Source organism: Gadus morhua, chromosome 10, assembly GCF_902167405.1.
Source record: "Gadus morhua chromosome 10, gadMor3.0, whole genome shotgun sequence".
Taxonomy (NCBI): domain Eukaryota; kingdom Metazoa; phylum Chordata; class Actinopteri; order Gadiformes; family Gadidae; genus Gadus; species Gadus morhua.
Window position 1 is genome coordinate 4,790,074 of NC_044057.1, and position 26,258 is coordinate 4,816,331.

At 45.6% G+C, this 26,258-nt stretch overlaps 2 protein-coding genes across 2 annotated transcripts; both read right to left on the reverse strand.

Annotated features, from left to right (window-relative positions):
- Window positions 1-769: 769 nt before the first annotated feature.
- On the reverse strand, window positions 770-9,534 carry LOC115552146 (cyclic nucleotide-gated cation channel-like). Its single transcript, XM_030367947.1, has 11 exons — window positions 8,876-9,534; window positions 7,876-7,965; window positions 6,689-6,799; window positions 6,230-6,421; window positions 5,268-5,378; window positions 4,360-4,466; window positions 3,535-4,022; window positions 2,603-2,881; window positions 2,412-2,510; window positions 1,820-2,197; window positions 770-1,425 (listed from the first exon to the last, which is right to left on the reverse strand). The coding sequence occupies exons 2-11, from the start codon at window positions 7,962-7,964 to the stop codon at window positions 1,246-1,248; spliced, it is 2,034 nt and encodes a 677-aa protein (XP_030223807.1). The 5' UTR covers window position 7,965; window positions 8,876-9,534; the 3' UTR covers window positions 770-1,245.
- Window positions 9,535-9,639: 105 nt separating this feature from the next.
- LOC115552147 (plastin-3) lies at window positions 9,640-26,038 on the reverse strand. The gene is made up of 16 exons (XM_030367948.1): window positions 25,887-26,038; window positions 23,570-23,638; window positions 22,552-22,703; window positions 22,105-22,234; window positions 21,725-21,857; window positions 21,009-21,090; window positions 20,261-20,426; window positions 19,169-19,311; window positions 17,934-18,029; window positions 16,151-16,337; window positions 15,196-15,274; window positions 14,898-15,015; window positions 14,582-14,715; window positions 14,053-14,176; window positions 13,531-13,655; window positions 9,640-11,268 (listed from the first exon to the last, which is right to left on the reverse strand). The coding sequence occupies exons 2-16, from the start codon at window positions 23,628-23,630 to the stop codon at window positions 11,136-11,138; spliced, it is 1,863 nt and encodes a 620-aa protein (XP_030223808.1). The 5' UTR covers window positions 23,631-23,638; window positions 25,887-26,038; the 3' UTR covers window positions 9,640-11,135.
- Between the last annotated feature and the right edge of the window lie 220 nt (window positions 26,039-26,258).

A 26,258-nucleotide genomic window follows, 5' to 3' on the forward strand; every position in this document is an offset into this window, starting at 1 on the left:
TGTCCCTGAAAACCTCAATCAAAGCCAGAAATCTAGGGGTTAGCATGGATTCTGATTTACATTGACAGTCACATCAAATCAGTTACAAAATCGGCATAATATCACCTTAAAAATTTAGCAAGACTTCGAGGGCTCATGTCCACCGAAGTCTTACAAAAACGTGTACATGCCTTTATCACTAGTAAGCTTGATTACTGTAATGGTCTCCTTACAGGTCTCCCAAAACAAACTCTGAGGAAGCTTCAGCTTGTTCAGAATGCTGCTGCTAGAGTTCTAACAAAGACCAAAAAATTTGAACATATTACACCAATTCTGAAGTCGTTACATTGGCTTCCTGTAGGTCAGAGAATTGATTTTAAAATCATGTTGCTAACCTATAAATCCCTACATGGTATAGGCCCAAAATATTTAACTGATATGCTTCCACTACATAAGCCTTCTAGACCACTAAGATCCAATCTGTTAATAATCCCCAGAGTAAACACGAAACATGGGAAAGCAGGATTTAGTTACTATGCAACAAATAGCTGGAATAAACTCCCAGAGGATTTAAGACTTGCCCCAACTCTGAGCACCTTCAAAAACAAGACTGAAGACTTTTATGTTTGCTTTAGCTTTCTGCTAAATCTTAAATACATTACATAGCTTTTTTAACTTTGCCTTTATTTTCTAATATTAAAATGCCTTTTTAACTTTCCATTTTACCCATTTCTTTGCGTATGGTTTCTTTTACTTATCTATTATTTTATTTTATTGTATTACAATGTTTATATGTGAAGCACTTTGAGCCTGCCTTGTGTATGAAAAGTGCTATATAAATAAAGTTGCCTTGCCTTGCTTTGCCTATTTCTGAACCTACTATCTGCCTGCCTGGTGTTTCCTGCTGAGTATTCCCACATCTTCACTGCAAATGAATGAGCTTGAATGGTGGTAACAGAGTGCCTCCTAGGCCTACTTCTACTCTAAAATCTCACTTGACCTTTAACTTGAAGTTCTGTTCTTCTATCTGGAAAGTCTCGCCTGGAATATGGAACATTTAGCAGTTAAACGGAGGTCTGAAAATGACAGTGAACACCCCCACATCCTCGGCAGTCCAACCTTACATTGCATGGACAAAGGCCCAGATGGGATGACACAAGGGGCATGGGGGACTTTAGCAAGCAGTAAAGTTGCAAAAAAGTTTAGCTAAATGTCAGATAAAAAATGATCAAGACCAGAGTTGTTTCCACAGCAACCATCCGTCTTCTAAAGCTGGATGTTGATTTCACTGCGATTCTCGTCGCCTCCGGGGATGCTGTCGTCGGCCTCCGAGAGGAAGCCGCTGCCGGTGGTTGCCGTGGCGATGCTGTGCTCAAGGACCGTGATTCGCTTTTTGAGTCGTAGCTGGGAGGAGTTGAATTCACTCTGGAGGCGGGCCAAACAGGTCTGAACAGGAGAACAATATAATTATAACAACTATCTATAGTACACAATATTGTTTTTTGTTATAATAAGAAGCAAACCTGCACATGAATTAAAGGGACTTTGTATAAGAATCAAAAGCTCCTGAACTGCATCATCCGCACTTAGACGTCACCTCCCTCCCTTTCCCCAGCAAAACCATCCCAGTTCAAATCGAATAGAGGTCGGCCCAGAGGCTGTTCTCAGCAACAGGGAAAGGCAGGGAAGGTTTAATTATTGAAGTTAAATTAAAACCTGTTCTTATATTGTCAATTTAAAGCATTGTTTTTCAGCTAAAAATCCTTCACGTCGTCCCTGCAAACAAAGCAAGTCTGCTATTTTACACAAATGCGTTGCATTCATTTCAACATGTGTCTACCTGCAAGCGGTCCAGACTGGACTCCAGCCTCTCCACCTTCTCCTCCACCTCCTCCCCGGCGGAGATGTTCACTTCCTCCAGAAGCCCCTCCTTCTGCAGGATGTCCCGCCCCCTTTGCTCCAGCTGTGCCCTGGCGTGCGGGAACTCCTGCAGCACGTCCATCAGGTCTTGCTTGGAGAGGCAGAAGAGGTCCGAGTAGCCCAGGCTGCGGATGTTCGCGGTGCGCCGGTTGCCCATCTTGCTCCCGCTGATGTTCAGGATGCTGATCTCTCCGAAGCAGCTCCCGGCGGTGAGGACGGCGAGCTGGGTGCCCCCGTCCTCCCCCACCACCGCCAGGTGCCCGTCTTTGATGATGTACATCTCCTTACCCACGTCGCCCTAGCACGCAGGGAGGAGGTTGGGCAAAATGTCTTCCCAATACTTTCAACGCACTGAGTATACCATACTATTAATATACTTGTGTGTTTCACAGAGTCATCTGAATCTCTAGGACTACTATGTTAGCCAGATTCGGCTATTAATAATGGTGATGCAAATAGTAATGGTAACGGTCGACAGCTCTGCATACTACCTTTAGTGAACATGTTCTTACCTTCCTACAGATATAGTCTCCAGGGCTAAAGACTTGCGGTCGAAGCTTTAACACCAGCTCCACAAGAAGGCCAGCCTCGCAGTCCTGGAATATGCGTACCTGCACACAAATGCACACTTTCTCACCTTGTCCTGCAGCAAATCGATTTTGAAAGATCGAGCGTGCAATCATTATGGGGCGGAGGTCCTCACCTTCTTCAGCGTCTCGAGGTGAACGTTGATGGCAATCTCCGCTCTCAGCTTATTGGGCAGGCTCTTCAGCACTTCCTGTTCGTCTACTGTCTTCTGATTGGTCCATAGGTAGTCAAACCAGCGAATGACCCGCTGCTCCAAGTCTTTGCTGACGTGTCTGAAGTGCATGTAGTGTTTGAGTGCGTCCACGCGGCTCTGGAAGGTGGCTCTTGTTGCGTTCATGTTGGAGATCATCGCTCCCACGTTGCCCACGATGGACGCAAAGATGAGCACACCAACCTTGAAAACAATTGAGCTATTAGAGAGATATTTCATTTGATGATTTATTATTTTATTTTGGCTCCTCCTAGCCAATGGTTGAGGTGTCCCAGAGCAAGGTACGTGAATCTGAGACAAAATTAATAGTCGCTGCGGGAGCGTATCAATGTTCCCCGAGTCCTATGTTCCCCGGGTCCTATGTCCCCCGCTTTGTATGTGACCGGGGATCATAGGAGCAAATCTTTTTGTCGTAGGATGGTTGGGGCAAGTACCCCCTTTTTCGCCTTTGACTCGCTTGTGATTGGGGTTAGGTTTAGGGTTAACCCTCAGCCTAATCCTAACCTTAACCATAACCCTAAACCTGACCCTAACCCTTTGCACCCGGGGAACATAGGACCTGGGGAACATAGGGATCACCCCGTCGCTGCGATGCGCTGTTTGAATGCCGCCGTTTTGCCATAACCAGACTGTGGAGGGTTCGGGTCAGTGTGAGCCACTAATTGGTCAGCGCTTTGCATGGCCACAGGTCTTAAAAACGCTCTATACCGTCATTCCATTTACCATTTAATACCTCCTTTGACGTAACGACCCCCCTACGACAAACAAGGACACCTTCCTTGTTTCAAAGTCAAGGTGCGACGCAATCGGACGAAAAACCGCCGCCACGTACTCACCAGGAAGTCAAACACCAAGAAGAGGTACTCCTCGTCGCGGACGGGGGGCGGCGTCTCCCCGATGGTGGTCAGCGTCAGCGTGGACCAGTACAGGCAGTAGATGTAGCTCCTCGTCAGCGAGCCGAACTCGGGGTCGGAAGCGTTGGGGTACACCCAGGAGTCGGAGCCCAGGCCCAGCAGCTTGGAGAAGCTGTAGTAGACGCAGGCGTTCCAGTGGATGATGACCAGGATGTAGAGCACCAGCTTCCAGATGCGGAAGGCGTTGGGGCAGCCCGTGCGCGTCTCCGTGCGCTCAAACAGCTCGAAGAGGCGCGGCAGGCGCAGCAGGCGGTTGAAGCGCAGCAGGGGGGTGTAGGAGGGCCCGGCGGCCAGGTACAGCAGGTCGGTGGGCAGCACGGAGCACACGTCCAGCTTGAACTGCACCGTGCTGACGTAGCTCTCCCGCAGGCGCCGCACGTCCTTCACCATCAGGCCCTGGTCCAGGAAGCCTGGGGGGGGGACGGGGGGGGGGACGCAAGGGGGAGCTGGGATCTGGCTGGAGGTTTACAGGGTTATGGGTAATAGATGTGTGTGTGTGTGTGTGTGTGTGTGTGTGTGTGTGTGTGTGTGTGTGTGTGTGTGTGTGTGTGTGTGTGTGTGTGTGTGTGTGTGTGTGTGTGTGTGTGTGTGTGTAAAGGCTTCCCCCCCCCCCCCCCTCCCCCCCAGCTGCTTGGATTGATGGATATTACCTTCCATCATTAGCATGCAAACCCCCGGTATTGAACTGAATGGAAACAGTTGTGTGTCTGTTGTGTGTCTATTGCGTGTAGCTGCGTGACCTATGACCTGTGCGGAGCCGGACAACCGTGTCCAGGATGTAGAGGCTGTCACACAGATAGTCCAGGACCGGCCACACCAGCACGTTGTTGGTCTGAAGCTCGTTAAAACAAGCTCTGCAGACGCACGACAACGACAACATAAGAATGAATGATTATGTGTTAACAAATGTTTTGTGAAAACCTTGTTTGGGAAGTGTGAGAATTACATTTATTTTGCTCTCTTGATCATATGTGTTTTTACAATTCATTGTTTTGGTTATTTGAAAAATATGGCTACCTGTAACAGAATGCATAGTAAAATTAGCACTTAGTGTACCGAATGAAAGAGTGAGGGTTAATACTTAAAGGGACACTGGGTAAAAATTACTCCCATCTAGTGGTACAATTGTATATTGCATTCAAACTAATAGTGCTCGCTTGTTGAAAAACTACGGTGGGCAGTATGTGCCAAGAAGCTGTGTCATGACATCCAATACTACCTCATCGCGTCATTCCAGTGAGGATGAGGTTCGTTATTTCAAACAAATTTCAAACTGCATTGAATCATTAGTGTAAGCTAATGATGTATGAGTAATTACTCCTCGAGCAAGATAGTGAATTATTTCAGTCATCATTCACGCTGGCTCAGGGTGAAAACGCGTTTGCATTTCCTGTACCACGTAGTGCTTTTTGTCCCTCTCGGCCGTTCATAGAGCGGAAGAACATGGAAGCCTCCATGAAGCTTACCCGTCCTATGTAACTACATATTAATTATTCTTCGCTCAGGAGGATAAGTGAGATTTTTGGCAGAGATAATTTTACACCAATGAGGACTTATTTATGAATGAATACGTTGATTTGAGGTAATAAATGACTTAAAATATTACACAGTGTCCCTTTAATAATAGAATTGGTCATATTAGAAGTGCTATTGACCTGGCGACCAGAAGGCTCCAGTTGTAAAGAACAGCAGCACCAATCACAACCAGCCAGTGGTAGTACGCGTCATCAGAGGGCGACAACACAAAGACTCGGCACCTCCTCTTCCTGAGGGGGAGGGCAGGGGTCAACGGGAGCAGGGGTCAACGGGAGCAGCGACAGCCAGCTGGCGGACAGATGAGCGCGTCCGTACTAGCAGCGACGCCAAAGAATTATGTTTGCGGGAGCTACGTGGGGGGTTAGATTGTTTATAGCAGAGTAATAGCTAAATAATAAATCATACTACACAAAACAATATGATATGAATCAACCAATCAATTCACACCACAAGCATCCGCCGTCATTATCACTTAAAGGGATACTTCACCCATTTAGAACCGGCGTTCTATCATTATAAAATCACGATTGTAATATAAATAAATATATAAATAAATATCAGTCTAAACCAGTCTCCCCTTGGCCCATTTTTTCTCATCTAATATTCTCCCGAAATGACGTCAAATGACGCGTTTGACGTCATTTCGGGAGAAACCTCTTGTCCCGCTAGAAGGGCAGAGGACTACAACACACTTTTGGTGAGCTCGCGTACTGAGGGGGAATGAGGGGGACGGGAGACCGACAGGTGGGCGGGGCATCGAGCGCAATGCACTGTGGTAGTTGGAGGTTTTCTTACTTTGAGCCAGAGAGACCATGAAAACACTCTTTCTGCCTTTTTTCAGGCTAGGATGAACCGATTTTAATTTTTTCTTCACATTCATAATACATTGAATTATTTAATTCATAAAACCTTCATATTCCCACCGGTGAAGTATCTCTTTAAGCAAATAAAAAATATGATTACATAGTTCAGTTTGGTTGCCAACAAGTCATTCTGATCTCTGAAACATATTTTTTCCCGAATATTTATCTAGACAAAATGACTGGGGGTGCCCCGTGCATAGACTCTGATGACTCCCTACATGCGTCTCATACGACGGCCCTCGGCGTCGGCGTCCGAGTCTGCGTGGGTGTGGCTAAACCTGCTGGGCGGGGCCTGTATGTCGTTGGGGGCGGGGCCCCTGAAGCGCTCCAGGAAGGAGTCGGGTCGCTCCACCTCCTCCACCAGACTCTTGTGGGCCCACTCTCGTAGCGTCATCACCATGTTCACGATCCTGCACGCACACACACACACACACACACACACACGCACACGCACACACACACACACACACACACACACACACACACACACACACGTCAGCCCCCACACCAAGTCCCACAAGACCCCCCCCCCCCGGTACCTGGAGAGAGCCCCCTGGTGTACCTGGAGAGAGCCCCCTGGTGTACCGGGAGAGAGCCCCCTGGTGTACCTGGAGAGTGCCCCCTGGTGTACCTGGAGAGAGCCCCCTGGTGTACCTGGAGAGAGCCCCCTGGTGTACCTGGAGAGAGCCCCCTGGCCGTGGAAGGAGCTCGGGGAGTTATGATCTCTTCTGTCATTGGCTGCCATCCTCTGGAGCTCTGAGCAGGTGTCGTCACACATCGACTGGCCCCTACACAACCACACGCATAACCGCACGCACCGCCAGACACACAACCAGACACACAACCAGAAACACAACCACACGCACAGCCGGACGCACAGCCAGACGCACAACCAGACACACAACCAGATACACAACCAGACATAAAACCAAACACACAACAGGATACACAAAAAAACACAACCAGATACACAAAACATACACAATGATTTGTTTGAGTTACTTTCATCTAAAACGTTTACAGTATATGTATATATATATATTAGTGCTGTCAAGCAATTCAAATATTTAATCGCGATTAATCACATTAATGTCATAGTTAACTCACGATTAATCGCGAGCAATCGCGATTAATCTTTTTTTTTCTATGCTAAATATCCCTTGATTTCTTTGTCCCATTAATTTTTCGCATTTTAATGCTCTTATCAACATGGAGAAGTGCATTGGCTTGCCTTGTGCAAATGTTTTTTTATTGATAACAACATTGGCATATACTGATCAAAACAGGACGATACAAAAAAAAGCCTATAGTGCAATTAAACGATGAACATACAAACATACTGCCTTGAACATAGCAGTCAGGCTGCTGCTTCTTTGTTTCGAGCCAAAGAAAAAAAAAAAAAAAAAAGAATCGCGTTAATGGCGCGATACAAAAACTAACGCTGTTAAAATTGGTTTGCGTTAACGCCGTTAATAACGCGTTTAACTGACAGCAGCAATATATATATATATATATATATATATTAGTGTTCGACTACATCAAGTAAATATTACTCCATGGATTTGAGCATTTGGTTTTCACATTGTCACGGAAACAGGTAGTCGCTAGTTGTGTTTGACTGTTGTTTTTAAAGTTGGAATTGTCGCGCATTGATTTGAAGCTACTATTACGACAAAAAGAGCAAACCCTTGAAAGGTTATCGACCAATCAGGATTCATTATTGCAATGGTATCGAATGCTGTGGAATAAATAAAGATAAACGTACTGACATTAGAGGACACATTGAAGGAAAAACAAGAGCGTTGTGTGTTCCTATGTGACAGCACAGAGAGACACACACACGTCTGTGGTGAGCGTCTGCTACCTGCTCTGAAGGCTGTCTGCTCGGTCGCTCTCCTCATCCGTCCAGGTCTTCACAGAGAGCCGCTGTGAAGCCACCACCTGACCATGCATACTGCACACACACACACACACACACACACACACACACACACACACACACACACACACACACACACACACACACACACACACACACACGCATAAACACACGCACACGAACACACGCGCAAACACCCACACACACATACATACACACACACATACATCCACCCCCACACACACGCAAACGTAAATACAAACATACACACACACACATGCATACACATGCACAGAAACGCACACATACTCAAACACGCACACAAAACACAAATACACGCACACAAAGACGCACCAACAGACACACATACAAGCACACTCTCACACACACACACGCAAAAACACACACACGCAAAAACACACACACACACACACACACACACACACACACACACACAGAATATTTCTCTCAAAAAACTCCATATATAATCAAAGCAGACTGAAAGTGGGGGGGGGGTACCAGGATACAAACATGTTGGATATGAGGTTATCTCTGTCCTTAACAGCATGCGTATTATGCATATGCATATTATATTAAGTATCAGCATGATGCAAAAGGTGATAGATACCAAATAGGCTACGATAGAATAGCAAGCCATTTGGTGGTGATTTATCGTGTGGATATGCAGATATGAATAAATATCATTCACAGCTCCCCCTTTTGGTACCAGTTATAATACATTGGATGAACACAAACACACACAAACACACAAAGACGCACACACACTCAATTTCTCACCCACTAGTCTATGACGAAAAAGTTGGATGCACAAGATACTGTGTGAAACATACTCGAACATCCCTACAGGGACCAAGTGGCGCTATAGCATCGAGTTGTTATCCTCTACTGTCACGCAAACTATACAGGAGATGGAGAGACAAGCAGACAGGATGAAACACACAGACAAAAGTCTGAATCCACAAACCTGATCACTGTTCCAGTTCACCTCAACCCAACCTGTTTAGTTCAGCTCATCTAATCTCAGTTTCATTCGCCCATCAGGGAAACCTGTTAACGCCACGTGTCCCTCGTGGATCGACGACTCGACGTCCGACAACTCTCCGACGGTGGGTCAGCGTTGGGCGCTGGTGTTGTGAGGACCACAGCACACTGGAGAGGACATGGAGGAGCCCAATGCTGTAGGGAGCGTTGCATGAAAGGGTCTGCAAATGGATCCGCTAAAAGGATCACAGGGCACTCGGCTCACACACGTTTTTAATTGGGAATTGTGTGTTTGTGTGTATGTGTGTGTGTGTGTGTGTGTGTGTGTGTGTGTGTGTTTGTGTGTGTGTGTGTGTGTGTGTGTGTGTGTGTGTGTGTGTGTGTGTGTGTGTGTATGTGTGTGTGTGTGCGTGTGTGTGTGTGTGTGTGTAGCACACATCTGCACTCGTTTTAAACAACATGCTCCTTTTGTGATAGCGAGCTCATCTGAATTCAAGGACCCCTTTTGAAGTGGCCTCAAGGCAGACTGCAGTGTGTGTGTGTGTGTGTGTGTGTGTGTGTGTGTGTGTGTGTGTGTCTGTGTGTGTCTCATGGTGATTTTGCATAAGTATGTCTTGAAGATAAGTGTTTTTCTGCCGCATTCCACCCACACCTCACTTTATTTTCAAACCTAGAAATAATGCGATGCAAATTGCCTGTCAGCACAGACAGACACACACACAATAAAAAAAAGACGTCACACAGAACTGCGTTTTTACATCTGTATTATATTTCTTAACATGTCTATTGATACATCTCCAGTTGCAAGACATTTATTAACTCAAGTTTAGACTTGGTATTAGTAAAATCCCATTTTTGTAATTGGAACCCACAAAGAATAAGACTCAATAGTCAAATCATAATGAACAGTTGAGAATGCTGATTGGCCACATGTTTTGGCAGCAAATGAAAGTGCTAATGTTAATTATTGCAGTTTGCAATGAATGAAAACAAAAAAAGATGTTCCCTGATTACAGAAGAATTCTGATCGGTTAATTAAAGATGGTGATGATGACATTTTAAACACAGTTTAAGGCAACACTACTTATCTGGCTGGATTCATACAAAAGCTCTTTGGAAATCATTAAAAAGCAGATGCAACAGTGTTTTTTTGTGTGTTGTTTTCAAGGTTATTAATTGAATGTGTTTGTACATAAAAAAATAAAAGAAAAATGTGTCAAGTTGAAAATAAAAACCTGTACAATCGTATCATCTCAGCTTTGGTCAGAATAGCTCCAGTCTGGAAACTGGCTTAGGCCACAGGTGTTATGCCCACGTTAATGCATGGCTTGGCTCCATTAAATGCTCCTGTAACCCAGAGATACATTCTGTAGGATTGGGCTGACTCATGGTCTTCATGGGCCATGAGGACCGTAGAGGCAACACCGACATGCTGTATGTGGGCTGGTGGAGACTTCAGGAAGTGAGGCGTGGAGAAGTGAAAGCCGGTGGTGACCTCCCCATAGATAAAACGTCGGCGCATCCCTCTCCCCAATCATGCTCAGCCTGAGATATAACCCTCCGCAGATTATGCTATTGCTATGGATTTCTGAGCTTGAGGCAGCATAAAGTGTGGCGCCAAATATAACATGCCAAGCTGCCGCCTTTTACAGACCCAGCTCTTATCAGAAGTAGTACATGAGTTGCTCTTCAACGAGTGACACTGAAACAGTCCCAAGATGTATGATCGAACCACACGTTAGTTGTTAATTGGAAGCGAGCGCTCGATGCTAACCACACAGTGCTACCTATGATGAAACGCAGGAAGACCGTGAAGAAACGACTGCGACAGCCCGGCCCGTCTCCTGATCAAACGTTGGAGACCAGTCAGTGACGTAGTAGACTTATCTCCGCTAGCGTGGGCGCTTGGTGCATAAACGGAGCCGACCCATAATTAGTGGGTTTGTCTGATGCCAACGCCTCTGTGAAGGGTCTACTGAGGATTGATTCAAATGTGTCATGTGATCAGAGAGGAGTGGAGTCCTCTCTGATCACATGACATGTGTCAGTGGAAGAGGAATGTGTCATGTGATCAGAGAGGAGTGGAGTCGGTGGAGAGCTGGATCTATGAACGCTGGGTGGACGCTGAGAAGCCCCCCCCCCCCCCCCCACCCGCTCTGCATAACCAGCCCCCCCAAGGACAAAACAATCAGGTGTGTGTGTGTGTGTGTCTTTGTGTGTCTGTGTGGGTGTATGAGTGTCTATTACGCCCTCTTCATGCCCCTCCCCATCAGGCAGGCGAACATGGTCATCACCATCTTGGGGTTCACCTCCACCAGGTCCTCGGGGAGGGCGTACACTCGGGCGCCAATCTTCCTCGCCATGGAAACCGCATACCTTGTGATGATGTCAGTGGAAGAGGGGTGGGGGAGGGGGATGGGGGAGGACACGCAATCAGTGTGGTAAGGAATTTACATTTTGGAATAGGAAGTACAGGCAATTCATATAAAACGTGCAGATGTATTGTATTAGTAGCTTTTCAGAAAAAGCTATTAATGTTATCATTTTAAATAAAGCTATTTATTCAAAGAACTATATCAGGGATAAACCACAATGTTTATTAATAAACCACATACCGTTATTGGAAAATAATGTACGACAGCAAGGTGACGCAATTTCAAGTCATTTATATATCTTATAACTGAAATATATCTAATCATTCGAATTATTAGATATTACGAAAGTTTTATCTGAATTGACGTGTGTCCCGATAGGACTCACTATATTGATGTACCTAGCCGTTCCAGAATCACTCCAGTATCATGCTGTGACACCATGCTGTCAACAAGGTCACCGTACATATATATGTGTGCTTTATATATCTTATGATAAAGTGAATTGCTTACTTTATATCTTCTTGTGTGCCTTATATGTCTTATGATAAAGTGAATTGCTTACTTTATATCTTCTTGTGTGCCTTATATATCTTATGATTAAGTAAATTGCTTACTTTATATATTCTTACGTGGTAAATTGTGTGCCTTAAAATGTCTTATCATAGAGCCAACTGTTTACTTTATATTGTTACGTATTTTAAGAACATAAGCTGCCTCCACATAGCCTCTAGGAAGCAGATTCAAACACACAAGCTGCATTACCCTCACATAGCCACTAGGAAGCAGGATCGAACACTCAAGCTGCAATAACTACTTTAGCCACAGATAGCAGCACCTTTAGACAGGGGCGGAGCCATTACGTCACCCCGGCCACGCCCACGGCATGGGCCACGCCCACTTGACGCCCTCTATCGGGTGATTCGAAGTGAAGAGGCCAGAGATCAATAGGTAGACGGCGGAGAGCCACCGGGCCTAAGCCCGGGGGCTTGAAGTAGATCACGGTACTTTCCTCTCCACGCGTTAGATACAATTCCCTCCCTTAAGCTTCATAGTTACCATACCGAAACATGCCTACTTTAACAAATAAAGTCAGTTAAAAGCAATCCGGGATTGGACTATTTTCTTCGAAGATTGCTGCAATAATATACCCTTTTTATGTAGTAAATTGAATGCTTAAACATATCTCCTTGTGGAGAAACATTAGAGGAATACAAAGAACGTGTGTCCCTTTAGACCCCATGATATGAGAACACTCGGCACGTGATAACTTGTGAGAGCAATAGTTTTCATCTTAAGGACTCTGATACCGCCGCGCTCGGTTCAGACTCCTTTCTTTTTAGTATTGGTCCTCGGAGAACCCCTTCCCCGACCGAGTCGGAAAGTGTTGGTGTGGTTTGAGAAGGAATCCGCTTTAGCCTTAGTTAGGTTCCCCCCCCCCCCCCCCCCCCCTCAGCGCTGCCTACCCTTCATCGGGAAAGGCTTAATTAGGATCCCCTCTTAGATTTAGTATAGTTCGGTTAAAATCTACTCTTTATTTAATCTTGTCCATCTTACATCTATCCTCTTCTTTCATTGTCTGTTCTTTTCAAATCTATACTCAGTTGTAAAAGTTATTGTGTTTATTGGACCTAAAAATAAATCTACCTGACTACATTTGTAGTAGGTTAAGTCAATCGTTCGATTCCTTTTCCCTGTCGACTCCTCGACCCAGGCAAAGCAGAACGACGCGCTCTCCCAGCTGATTCCCTCACGGTAAGTGGCGCATAGTACAAGCAATGGTTGATTGTGACTGACATAGAGGGTGACAAGGCAGAGACGTAAAAGAGGTTTCGTTAATCCCAAGGCAAAAGATACATCATTGTTTCGTGTTGACCAAGAGAGATCTTGATCCCGCTAACGGGGGTCAGGTCTGAATTCGTATTAAAGCAACTGTTGTGAAGGGACTTAACAGAAGTGACCTGGGTCGGTCCGGGTTAAGACTGAGCCGAGCCGGGCCGAGCGCCTCCGTGAAACCGAATAACCACGGAAACAAGTGGGTCTCGACCTAGGTTGGTCCCGGGGAGCGTGCGTGCGACACCCAGACACACACACACACACACACCTCTGCGGTGTGTCGTACACAATAGTTCCTATAAACCACCGCGCGTGCGGTGAGAACACTCGACAGAATAAAAATACCTTTCTGAAGCGTTGAACAATGCGGTTGCCGTGGTGTAACTCTAGCTAGCACGCTGTCAGGCATAGAGTCCTATCGGGGCCTTACTTAGCGTTGCTCAGCTTGTCCTCGTCTGTGAGGCTGCCCGTTTTAACCAGGTCAAATTTCACACTGTTGGGCTGAATGGAGTCGATCAGATCCAGAACTGGACTGCTGTCGCTGATGCTCTTGTCCTAGACGGACAGGATGGTAGACACACATCAACATTAGATCTTGTATTCAACCTAAGATCCTTAGATTATTCGTTTTATAAGTATTCGTTGATATCATTTAAAAGTTGGAGACTAATCCAAACTCCCCTAGAATACAATGATAAGATAGGTAACAATTGAGCCAGTCACTAACATTGAATAAATACGTACTAGTACATATTACAATGTCACCAGCAAAACAAAAGTAGTTACAACTAACTGATGGAAGAAAATCGAGTTTTAAAGTACCGGTAAGTACAAAAAAATCCTAATAAATTTGAACGATGTGTTTAAAAGTCTGATTTGCAGAACTGAGCCGCAGAATTGAACCGGAGAACTGTGCACAGAACTGTAGTGCAGAACTGAACCGCGGGCCGACCTTGAAGCTGCGCAGGGACGTGGTCTTCCCGGCGTTCTTCAGCGTCTTGTTCACCCAATTGACGATCAGTTCATCTCCGGCCGCTTCTCCATCTCCGAGGTCCTCCAGCACGTTCAGAGTGTACCTGGTGGTGCAGCCGCAGACGTTACACCGCTGAACCCCCCCTCAGGGCTCACACCTGGAGGTCAACCCCGGAGACGTTACACCGCTGAGCCCCCTCAGGGGTCAGGGGTCACACCTGGTGCTGGAACCACTGAAGTGCTCTGGGAGAAAAAGCTGAAACAGCGCAACAGCGCCCCCTAGTGACTCCACTGAGTCACACACTCCCAAGGATGGAATTGTTTCATGCACCTGTTGACCGGCCCACCCACCCCATACAAAAACATCAAATTATTACATCACAGCAGTTATTTTTTAAAAGTAACGTAGGGTTCGCCGCAGGATGCGTTTTCAACGCAAAAATTGAGAAAATCCAATTCCAACCAAACAGGTGCTTGTTGTGGTCGTGTGGCGGCATGCAGGTCGTCACCTCCTCATTAACTGCCAGACCAGGGCCAGGGTGAGGGTTGGGTTTCCTTCATTGAGGTCCTGACCTCCGATACCGACCAGGGAGAAGCCAGCCGAGGACTTTCCCAACTCCACTGCGTAATTACAATTCTCCAGCTGGACACAGAGACACACACACACACACACACACACACCAGATACCATGTGTTGTATTGGCTGGTTGTAGGATTGGCTCGTGGGCCTCTTCTCTTTGTGAAGCACATTATCATCAATATATGTATGATAATGTATTAGATATATGGTTGATATTTGCCCTGTGAGTTCAGGACCACTGCTACCTTCTTCATGATGGCTCCTATCTTGGGGTACGGGGGCCTATTGACTCTGTGGTCCCAGTCCACCTCCACCTTGATCTTCTCATACAGCTGGAGGATGACCAGGGCGTCCATCAGGTCACTGAACACAGAGAGAGAGATACATTGGACAACACACCAAGAGAGAGAGAGAAAGGGAAGGAGACAGACAGACATAGAGACAGAGACAGAGACAGAGACAGAGACAGAGACAGAGAGAGAGAGAGAGAGAGAGAGAGAGAGAGAGAGAGTCATAGAGAGTCATAGAGAGAGACTGACTGACCCGTAGATATGGTGGACGTGAGGTGTGACTCCCAGAGAATTCATCCAGTTGCAGAATGTCCTCTCCTCTCGTGTCTCACCTGGGGGGAGAGTAGGGGGGAGGTATAGTGGGGGGAGGGGGGGGGGGGGGGGGGTATGATTGGGGGGTGAAGTGTGTTTAGTACAGAGAGGGAAAAAAAAAAATTAAGAAAATAAGCAGACAATATAAGGGGACAGAAACAGGGAATCAGGGAGAGAGTTCAAATGAGTGGGAATGTTTGTCGGTCAATCACGTATTGCTAATGGATAATGTAAACGCAATGCACTAGCGTTGTAATGGGACAAGCAAATATGTTTAGGTCAGGAGAAGTACAATTTGAATAGTTGACACCCTTATAGGAACTCCTTAATGACGGTGCAGGTCAACTTGCAGTAAGCAGAGGGCTTCGTTTAGGTGGCTGAAGGGAAGTGCTGCCGGGTCATTCTGCCCAGTGAACGGATTAATCCTGCTCCTTGTGTGCTCGTTCCTTGAACGTTGTGGTTGTTCTTGCGTGCACTCCATACCTGAACCAGCTGCTGGGCAGCTGGGGGAGAAATGCAGCATCTCCTTGTTTTGAATACAATAGTCAAAACAAGCGATGCATAATGTTTAACTCCAAGGAGCTGGCTTATGAGCTGCTCTACTGCTCGTCACTCAAACTGTCTGTCTGTCTGTCTACGTCTGTTTTTCTGTCTGTGTGTTTGTGTATCCGTCTTTGTGTGTGTGTATCCGTCTTTGTGTGTGTGTATCTGTCTTTGTGTGTATCTGTCTTTGTGTGTATCTGTCTTTGTGTGTGTGTGTGTGTGTGTGTGTGTGCGTGTGTGTGTGTGTGTGTGTGTGTGTGTGTGTGTGTGTGTGTGTGTGTGTGTGTGTGTGTGTGTGTGTGTGTGTGTGTGTGTGTGTGTGTGTGTGTGTGTGTGTGTGTGCATGTCCCTACACTCCAGGGTCCACTCCTGGTTGGCTGGCCTGGTGAGTGACGGGTGCTTGTTGAACAGGTTGGCTACGAAGGCGAGGTTGAGCTTGCTGTTGCCGTTGACGACGTCACTGGGGGTCACGAACTGCCGGCAGCCCAGACGGTCAGCCTGCTGCAGCATGGCCTCCGCCCTCCGCATGTGGTCCATGTCCTGTACACACACACACACACACACACACACACACACACACACACACACACACACACACACACACGTGCACACACGCGTGTGCACACACACACACACACACGCACAGACACACACGCACAGACACACACGCACACACACACAGACACACGTACACGCACAGAAACACAGACACACACAGATACACGCACACACACACACCCACACACACACAGACACACACACACACACAGACAGACAGATACAGAAACACACGTCAGTTCATTAATGTCTAAATGTTTTACACCTGAATGTATAATTTCCCAAACAAACTATGTACATTTTATTTTTGTTTTGGAGCCTTTCCACAGATCCTCATAGCAGGGTTGGTAACTTCCCGTTTTATGTCATTGTAACATTTGCCCGGTTTTATTTAAGTTTGTCACTCCCCAGCATATTGAATCTTTAATTGTTGTGTCTCTACTGGGTAGCTGGTGAACTACGCAGTGTTTTTTCTTCACTGTAAGTAGGGGTCTAAAGCAGGGTTGGAACAGGTGTAGGTTGTTAAGTTAATTGTGGGTCTGTAGGTATGCTAGTACTTATGATTAATGTCATGATACACCTGTTCTGCTTGTCATGTTTTACGGGTTAGTAACATCACTATATTCAGTGAAACGGTTTCATTTGGGTCTCAAATGTTGGTGAACATTCCTGTGTGAATAAAGTTGTTAGACTACGGGAAATTCTCTCTGAAGTAAGAAGTCTGCTACCTCCGGAGAGGTCGTTTTCCATTGGCCGCCCACCCTAGTTGAGGGATAGCGACGTGGGTTTTGAAGACCCGATGGGCCCGTTTCTTCTAAACCTTTTACGACACAACAGAACGGAACGCATACGATAGAAAATCGTAGGAGGCAGTTCTCTTGCTGGAATGTCCTTTAACAGAAGTATTACTGATTCATTTAGTTATTTTCTTGCACCCTGACCGCATCTTTACTAGAATCACAAACGGACAACTGCGTCAATCGGTGACATTGCGATTCCCCATCCAGCCGTTTCTGACGGCTGGAGGGTGAATCCATTACTAGATTACTGCAGCAAAAGTCCTCTCGGCGCTCCTTTTTATCACAGCCTGTGAGTTCAGTTTCCCCGCTGTAGCTCGGCCCCTCCTGTCTGCGTGGGTTTAAAGGGCTGTTTGATTGCTTACAGGAATGGAACAAGCCCCCCCTTTGTTATTTGCCAGGAAGAGCCCAGCTCGGTGACAGTAGGAGGCTGACAGTAGGTGTAACTACGTACTCTGTGACAGTAGGAGGCTGACAGTAGGAGGGTGACAGTAGGTGTAACTACTCTGTGACAGTAGGAGGGCGACAGTAGGTGTAACTACTCGGTGACAGTAGGAGGGCGACAGTAGGTGTAACTACTCTGTGACAGTAGGAGGGCGACAGTAGGTGTAACTACTCTGTGACAGTAGGAGGGCGACAGTAGGTGTAACTACGTACTCTGTGACAGTAGGAGGGCGACAGTAGGTGTAACTACGTACTCTGTGACAGTAGGAGGGCAACAGTAGGTGTAACTACGTACTCTGTGACAGTAGGTGAGGTGTAACAGAGGGGGTTTACGTACGCTCAGACCGCTCATGTCGATGCTGATCTGCGGCACGTCCTCTTTGCTGCCGTTTGGAGCGATCTGCTGCAAGAGGTGGAAGTATGCCCTGGAGTCCTTCACACGATCAGGAGAAAACCAGTTAAAGAGACACGCACGAACACGCACTCGAGTCAGTCATAGAGCGTACATGATGGGTTGTAAGTATCGGGCAAATTCTAGCATGTTCCTTAAAAAAGAACTGCATTCTCCAATAAAAGAAAGGAAATCAGTCGGGAAAGATTTGAGACAGATACCTTCACAGAGTTTGAGAAGTCCCCTATCTAGAGGGCAAGAAGAAGAGGAAAAGGCAGTCAGTTGAAAACCAAGAGACAGAAACCCCAGAAAGTCCATGTATTTAAACCAAAATAGAATAGCAGGACAGGCTGGTGGTTCAGTGTCTGGATACTTGCTGCAGGTTCAAGTACCGTTCAGTAGAGTAGCAATGCATGTAGGTAGAGTGGTCTGCATGCAAGGAAGAGGTCAGATATGCATACAGGTAGAGCCATATGCATGTAGATAGAGGTGAGGTAGGCGTATAAATATAGGTAGAGGTGAGGAATATATGCAGGTAGAGGAGTATGCATGCAGGTACAGTAGTCAACGTGACCGAAACAGGGACAGGTGCATGGGATAAGAAGTCAGACGGAGGGCAGACCGGCTGTCGGACAGACACTCAGACGAACAGAAAGCACGGCACATTTGCTGTAGCTTTGCATACATAGATGATTAGAATAAAGGGAGAACATCCATATTAAACACATCGTCTCAGCTACTGCTGAACTTCTGCAAACGTATGGGACGGCACCATCTCTGGCCAAACATAAGCTAGGAGACAAAATGTCCGACATTTAAGGCTTTCCTCATGGCTTCATTTGGTTAGTAAATATAATTGTGTTTTGTAAAGGCATTTATGTTCATGGTGTAGCACAGGCAAGGCCATAGTGATGTGTTAGCATAGTGGTTATATAGCCACGGTGTTATCTAGGGCTTCATCGATGATCAAACACAAACGTTGTCACATCCTGGACAGTAACACCTTGTTAGAGATCAGAAAATATGGTTATATGTGGGATATTATCGTCGGTCAGTTTGGTGTGGATTAAATCTTCGTTGCCAAGGTTGCTATCGTAGCATTGGTCCGCTGCACTGTGTGGTGATCTTAAGCGCTGAAGGGGTTCAGGGGGGTTCAGCAGTGGGCTGTAGGGGTCCCACACCTTGATGTCTGACTGCAGGTTGCTGATGGGCTCGATCCCGGCGTTGTTCAGGTGGAAGTTGGCCCAGCGGAGGAGCAGCTCCTCCGGGCTGAGCTTCATCAGGTCCTCCAGGCTCTCGCCGTCCCGGAGCAGCGCGGCCAGCGCTAAACACACGCGCCACCACATCCATTAACGTGTTAACGTATCACACACATTCACAGACATCAAAAACAATTACACACATTCACACACATGAACATACATTAACACACGTTAAAAGACATTTACACACATTCACACATCACACACATTCACAGACATGAAACACAATCACACACACAATCACACACATCAAACGCATTCACAGACATCACAAACATCACCCACATCACACACATTTAAACACATTCAACTCATTCACACACAGTCACACAAATTCACACACATCACACACACAATCAAACACATTCACACATCACACATTCACACACGTTCTCACACATCAGACACAATCACACACATTCACCCACACGCATTCACACACATCACACGCAATACCACACATCACATATATCATATACATTCACATTCACACATTCACACACATCACACACATTCACACATTCACACAAATCACACACATTCACACACACACATCACACACAGTCACACACATCACACACAGTCACACATTCTCCAGCTAGTTGGTGGAAACTCTAAAGCTTCTACTTTGTATATCAAGATACAGAGCATAACTATACGTTCCACTCTCAGTCCCAGGTTGGAACCATTTTGCATATAGTATAGCTAGTATAAATCTACATTTTGTAACATAAGTTTGCAGGATTTGTTACAGATTGTCAGATAAAGTTAGATGTACCACCCTTTGACGATATAACTGACATTGCTGTGGCTACTACCGTCTGAATTTAGTTAAGGCTTTCTTTTAATCCTGCAGTACTTTTGAATACGTATTGAAAAGCAAAAGTAGTGTGAGGACCATACATATGTGTCTCCACTCTATGTGTGTGTGTGTGTTTGTGTTTGTGTGTGCGTGCGTGCGTGCGCGTGCGTGCGTGGTGCGTGCGTGTTTGTGTGTGCGTATGTGCCCACCTTCGTTGCGACTCAGCTCTATGTCCAGGAACAGCCCGATCTTGATGATCTGCCAGAGCAGACCCAGCACCAGGTGAGGCTTGCCCTCCCTCAGGTCCTGGGCTCCGATGTTCACCACGTGGCAGCCGATAGCCGAGGCCGAGTTCAGAGCCAGGTTCAGGTTCTCCTGTGGGAGGGGGGGGAGTCAGAGACCCCGTGCCCACTCATCAACATTACGAGGGTCTCGGTGACGCACTCTGAGGTCAGTGGTCACTCGGCGCTGAAGTATGTAGATCTCTTACGCGTCTCTGTATTGTGTCTTCACACTTTACTGTTTGTTTTTGTTCAAAATAGCTTCATCTATAATCTGGTACGCTGTGTCAAGCGTGACCTTTACGCCGCTTGCCCCTAGACACTAACAGTATTATATAAATTAAACTCTATATTACTATATGACTATAACTGTAGTCTGTATATGTATTGAACTATAGTCTTACTTACTTAAACAGAATGATGGTTGGAAATAATTTCATAATTAAACTTTGTAGTCATCATCATTTTATAATAATGTAATTTTGGGTGGAAATTTGCAGGATAGGCCAAGCAACTGTCAATTTAATATTATTGTCAAAGTTATTTTGGACACGTTTCTAATTCACTCAATATTTATCGAACAATTCACTAGTCTAAAAATCAACAACAAACCTGAAATACTGACAAATATTGTGTAAAAGCAGTGCTTGTATTAAAATAACTAAAAATGATGCACCTGTGTGGTGAATGCAGTGAGCTTCTTTTTGTTGATGGTTCTCTCATCAATGGTGTCGGGAACTGAAAGGTTGATCATTTTACTGCAAACAAGGAAAAAGTCCAACCAGGGTTACAAATTTAAAACACCTCGATGGACAGAGCTCTAGCACTTCAATTCAAGGTAGAGAAGAATTATTTCAGGTTCAGGAAGTACTAGTCTGTTATAAGTGGCGGGATTGATTTGCTCTGGGCTATTTACACAAATAAAATATTTAAAGCGAAAATAAAACACATGTGAAAGTGCCATAGGATCTAATTTGGGCTTATTTAAAACCGAACCCATGATATCTGAAACTCTGCTGCAAGAGGTGTAAGTATGCCCTGGAGTCCTTCACACAACCGGGAGAACAGTTAGCAGAATCACATAACATCACTGAGAAACACACACACGCACGTCATAAAGAGTGTCAGATGGGAAGAATTCCAAATGACAAGACATCCTAATTTCTGCAGGCACAGCATATACACAGCATATACACAGCATATACACAGCATGAACACAGCATGATATATATAAAGAAATACATATCAATTGTATTTATTTCTGTCTTCTCATATTACGAAGAAAGGGATTGAGCCTAACCCGGGGTTTGTAGACCTACTACTACCAATATTGGAGTGTACCCAATGTTATTTAGTGAACCCGCATCCCCTGGTGGTCAGACGGAGACTCACCACAGCACTATGCCGTCGCCCACTGCTTGGAACAGGGCGTTGGTGTTGGGGTTGATGGGGATGATGTGGGCACAGTCGGGGTCGTCTTCCAGCGCCGAGTTGATCCAGTTGGTGAAGGCAAAGCACTCTTCATCTGGGCACGGAGAGAGAGAGAGACAGTGCTGGTAGAGACACTGTTTATTATATATATAAATATCTACATAAACATTTTTTATAGCTCGATGCTAACCGCTAAATATCAAACCTTCCAGCAGTAAATCTTGTGTAGTTAACTGTCCAATTTACTGTTCAATCAGATGATGTCTGCCCATATTTGGTCACTGCAAAGTGCTTCCAATATTGGAGTTGTTGGATAATTGAGTGAGTGTGGTTGTACTAACGAGAGTACGAATGCTGCGTTCCCGTGCTGGACTGCTCGCTGGTGCCCCCGATGGCCAGGATGCCCTCCTTCTTGTTGATGGCCTTCCTAAAGGACTTGGCTACCTGGTCGTCCTTCAGCTCGGTAAAGATCTGAGGACAAACACATTAACACCATTTAAACCTGTAGTTTTATCCCATCGGGGTTAGAAGTACAGCTAATCCTGGCAGAAATCTATTGAATCGTATATTTTGCCGCTAGTCATTCGTGCTGCAAGCAATGCTGTGATTAATAAAGGGAACTATTAATGGTAAATTATGAGTTTCATTATCAATGCTTTTCTTTCTACGAGTAAATATGTTCACTATACATAATAATTGTCAGTCAGTTGATTGGTCAGTTAATTACACAGTAAATGACTTGTCAGTTAGTTAGTTAGTTAGTTAGTTAGTTAGTCAGTGTTACCTACAGCTATGAATTCTTCAAAGTTCAGTTGGTTGTCTTTGTCCCTGTCCATCTCCTGGACGATCTCCCTGATCCTGAATCCAGGGAGGGCCAAGTTGGCCTCTTTGAAGAGCGCCGTGAGCTCTCTGTCACAGATAAACCCATTTTCATTCACATCTAAGACCCATGAGAGAGAAAACATGAGTTAATGTGTGATCCTACTTTGCTATGATGCACTCATTGAAGGAATGACTGCAGTATTCACATTATTCAAATATATTTTCCACTCATGACAGGGTGTGTGTGTGTGTGTGTGTGTGTGTGTGTGTGTGTGTGTGTGTGTGTGTGTGTGTGTGCGTGCGCGCGCGTGCGTGCGTGCGTGCGTGTGTGTGTCTGAAAGACAGAGGAAGGTCAAAAGCTTTGACATGCCATTCAAATCCTAGTAAAAACGTGTTGGAGCTATCTGCTTGTAAATACACAGCTGCAAACAGTCAAATGCAACAAAACTTTACATTGTAGATAATACAGAACACACACCGAGGCGACTGAATGGTTGAGCAAACCCAATAATTCAATCCATAGCAAAGCAAATCTAAACCACCTGATAAACGCAGATGCAAATTGTTGTGTATGTGGGGGTTGTTCATGGCTTCACTTGCATTTAGTGAACAATGCAAACGTAGAGTCTATAAAGTAACCACTTTGGAATGTTCCATGCACCCCTTGCGTAACGGACTGCAATCAAATACACACACAAACACACACACACACACACACGCACGCACGCACGCACGCACGCACACACCCACACACACACACACACACACACACACACACACACACACACACACACACACACACACACACACACACACACACACATACACACACATACCTCAGTCCCACCCTCTCCAGTCCACCTTTGGGGCATGATGTTGTGTGTAGGTGTAACCTTTCCTATCACACACATACACACACATATACACACACACACACACACACACGCACACGCACACACACACACACGCCCACACTTCACTCACCGACTTTCTTGAAGGCCTCTCTGAGCTCCTCCATCTCGTCTGCGTTGAGTTTCCCTGGCATGGTTGCTCCTGGCGGTGGGGGGGGGGGGGGGGGGGGGGGGGGCAGACAAGAGGGTTCAGTTTCACATTCAATCCCGTGTCTGACAATAACGTTCTGTGATCCAACCCCAAAGTCTCAAAGGCTTCGAGGCACGCAGCAGGAAGGAACCCTTTAATTTAAGGGTAAGGTTAAAATGCTACCTTTACAATTTTCAAAAAAAAAGTGATTAATAACAAGGAAATCTGAGAAGAAACGAGAAGACTGGTTTTGTTTGGTTTCATGATGGGAGCAATAGAGGCGTGGAAGTTTGGGTATCAACTTTCAACCACCTGGGGAAATGCTCAAAACAGTTGAGCTGCCTGCGAACGAGTACAAGCATTCTCAGAAGGTTCACACCGATCCCTTAGAATTACAGTTATTAGCCACCGTCACAAAATCAACACCCAGGAGGTTCCAGGTCTTTTGTTGACAACCTTGACTTGTTAGACTTCCTTATTTAGTCACCCTAATATTAAGTTGCTTTTAATTATTGTGATTGTTTCATTGACCAGCTAAAGAACAAATGAAAATTACAAAACAGTTTACTTTTCTTTTTACTGTACATTTGGAATTAATTTGGATCATGCCTACTCTATGCTAGTTGTTACATAGTATCAGGCTTACTGAAGAATGAATTCAGAAATTTGGCAACCAATCCTGAAAAAATTGCAATTCAGAATCATCCCACTACCGCCGTGATCCAGTATCAGGGAAATGCCTGTATGAGCACATCCTCCTCGTATAAATAACCTAGCTACAACAGAGCTGTTCCATGCAGATAAGGCCTTATTACAGTAACCACACGTTAAAGTCACATCACTGCCCCCACCCAACGAATTGTCAATCATGGAGGAGTGTACAAAACACCAACAACTACACCTCGGTGGAGTTGGTGGAGTTTGGGCTGTTTTATACACTCCACCATTCATGCTGAGATGTTTTCAGTTCTGAGCTCTGATTAATTATTGTAGGCTACTTTGAGACCCTTGACTTGGAACACAACAACATTCATCAGAGGGAATAATGTTGTTGTTGGGACACTGGCATTGTGTTCCTCCCAGCTCACCAGCCGGACAGACAGTCTGGGCAGCTCTTACGAGAACTACATTGCTTTACAACGCCCAGCACAACAAACCTACCACCATTGTGCTAATAGTCTTCTATTTACATTTAGACTAGACAGTGAAACCTCATTTGTATATAGCTCAGATAGTGGTTTTCACGTCTACCTTTTCTAATGTAAAGGGAAGCTGAGCTGTATTCCAATGCAATGTGTAGCTTTTTGACCATGTGACTTTGCATGATCAAAGATTTAAGAAATAGATATGTCCGACCTGAGTGTCAAATTATGATGCGTTTCTGTCAGGGCATTAATTTAATAAGGCAACTGATTCAACATTTTGAGTTCAACATTCAAAAGCCATGATTCCTGTCCGAAAGATTGTAGTCCACTTCCTTATCAATTGCGAGAGCCTGCTCATCATCCACCGATTTATAATTTCTGGGCCATTACCATTCAAATCAGATTCCAATTTGCATCCTGCAATAAAAACATTGCAGGCAATGGAGTCGCAGAGCATACAAGGAAGTGCTTCACTGCAGCTGAGAAGAGGAGTGAAAACAGTGGCATTGTTTCAGGCAGGCTCGTTTGCAGCTCCTGGCAGGTTCCTGGTGAGCAGCATGGGGCCCCAGACAGCCATGCAACACGCTGAGACACGCAGCAGACATCAGCCCACCGGGAACCGCAGTTTTGACACACAATCAGCAGTCAGATTATTAGATTGCTTAACAGATGATGGTTTGCTCCACAATAAACAGATATTGTGCAAAAAATACTAATGATCCACTGAATGCCCTGGGTGAGAGTCTGCAGCTCTTTGGAGATCCCGATCGATGAGCGCGTAACGCGTTCCGTCTGATCACAGAGCAGTTCATCAATCCGATTTTTGAGTATGCGGGTATACGCGCAGTCTGCTCAGTTAAAATCGTGATAAACAATTACGAAATGCATCCCGTATGCACTGCAGTCCGGATTTCTACCATTATGCCATTATATATCCGATGATTCATCGCCCTAAATAAGTGTTATGAAATACAAATTAAAACGCAGAGTTTTGGGGCTATCCCATGCAAAGAACTGACAGCAGCACGTTTGCTGCAACAAGGAGTAGAATCGTCTCTTTGTTAAAACCATTACGTTTAGCATTATGTTCATGCATGAAATGGACCTTATCTTACCTGAGATCGCTGGTTAAAAACCCGGAGATTCAATGAGATAAATGAACCGACCGTCGGTTCTATTGATGCCCGTTTCTGTCCCGTTGTCTCCCGTTCTCGCGCCGGGAGGAGCCCCGCCCTTGCACGCCACGCCCTTCCACCGCGAGCCTCCCATTCTCCTCCCTTCGTGCAAAGGGAGCCCATCCGCAACTGGGCTTATATTAAGAAGCATGGTTTATACTGTCTGCTTAGCCAACATAGGCTACACATATAGTAAGAAGGTATCTATGTGTAGGTCTGTATTCCATTATTTTGGCTGCACACACGTTGTCATCCAATAATGAACATGTAGATGTGTGGGTAACATGGCCTATATAACACATTATTCTTAAT

Bases quoted from the DNA above. Each gene is read 5' to 3' on its own strand.
- LOC115552146 (XM_030367947.1), bottom strand. From the start codon at position 7,964: ATGCATGGTCAGGTGGTGGCTTCACAGCGGCTCTCTGTGAAGACCTGG. The intron at 5,379-6,229 runs GTAGGGAGTCAT...CCTCCCCCTCAG, and splicing joins GGCCGTCGTATGAGACGCAT to GAAGAGGAGGTGCCGAGTCT. The intron at 1,426-1,819 runs GTAGACACATGT...TCTCCTGTTCAG, and splicing joins CCAGTCTGGACCGCTTGCAG to ACCTGTTTGGCCCGCCTCCA.
- LOC115552147 (XM_030367948.1), bottom strand. From the start codon at position 23,630: ATGCCAGGGAAACTCAACGCAGACGAGATGGAGGAGCTCAGAGAGGCC. The intron at 21,091-21,724 runs GTGAGTCTCCGT...CCTTGTTTGCAG, and splicing joins GGCGACGGCATAGTGCTGTG to TAAAATGATCAACCTTTCAG. The intron at 14,716-14,897 runs GTAGCAGTGGTC...CTCTGTGTCCAG, and splicing joins TAGGAGCCATCATGAAGAAG to CTGGAGAATTGTAATTACGC.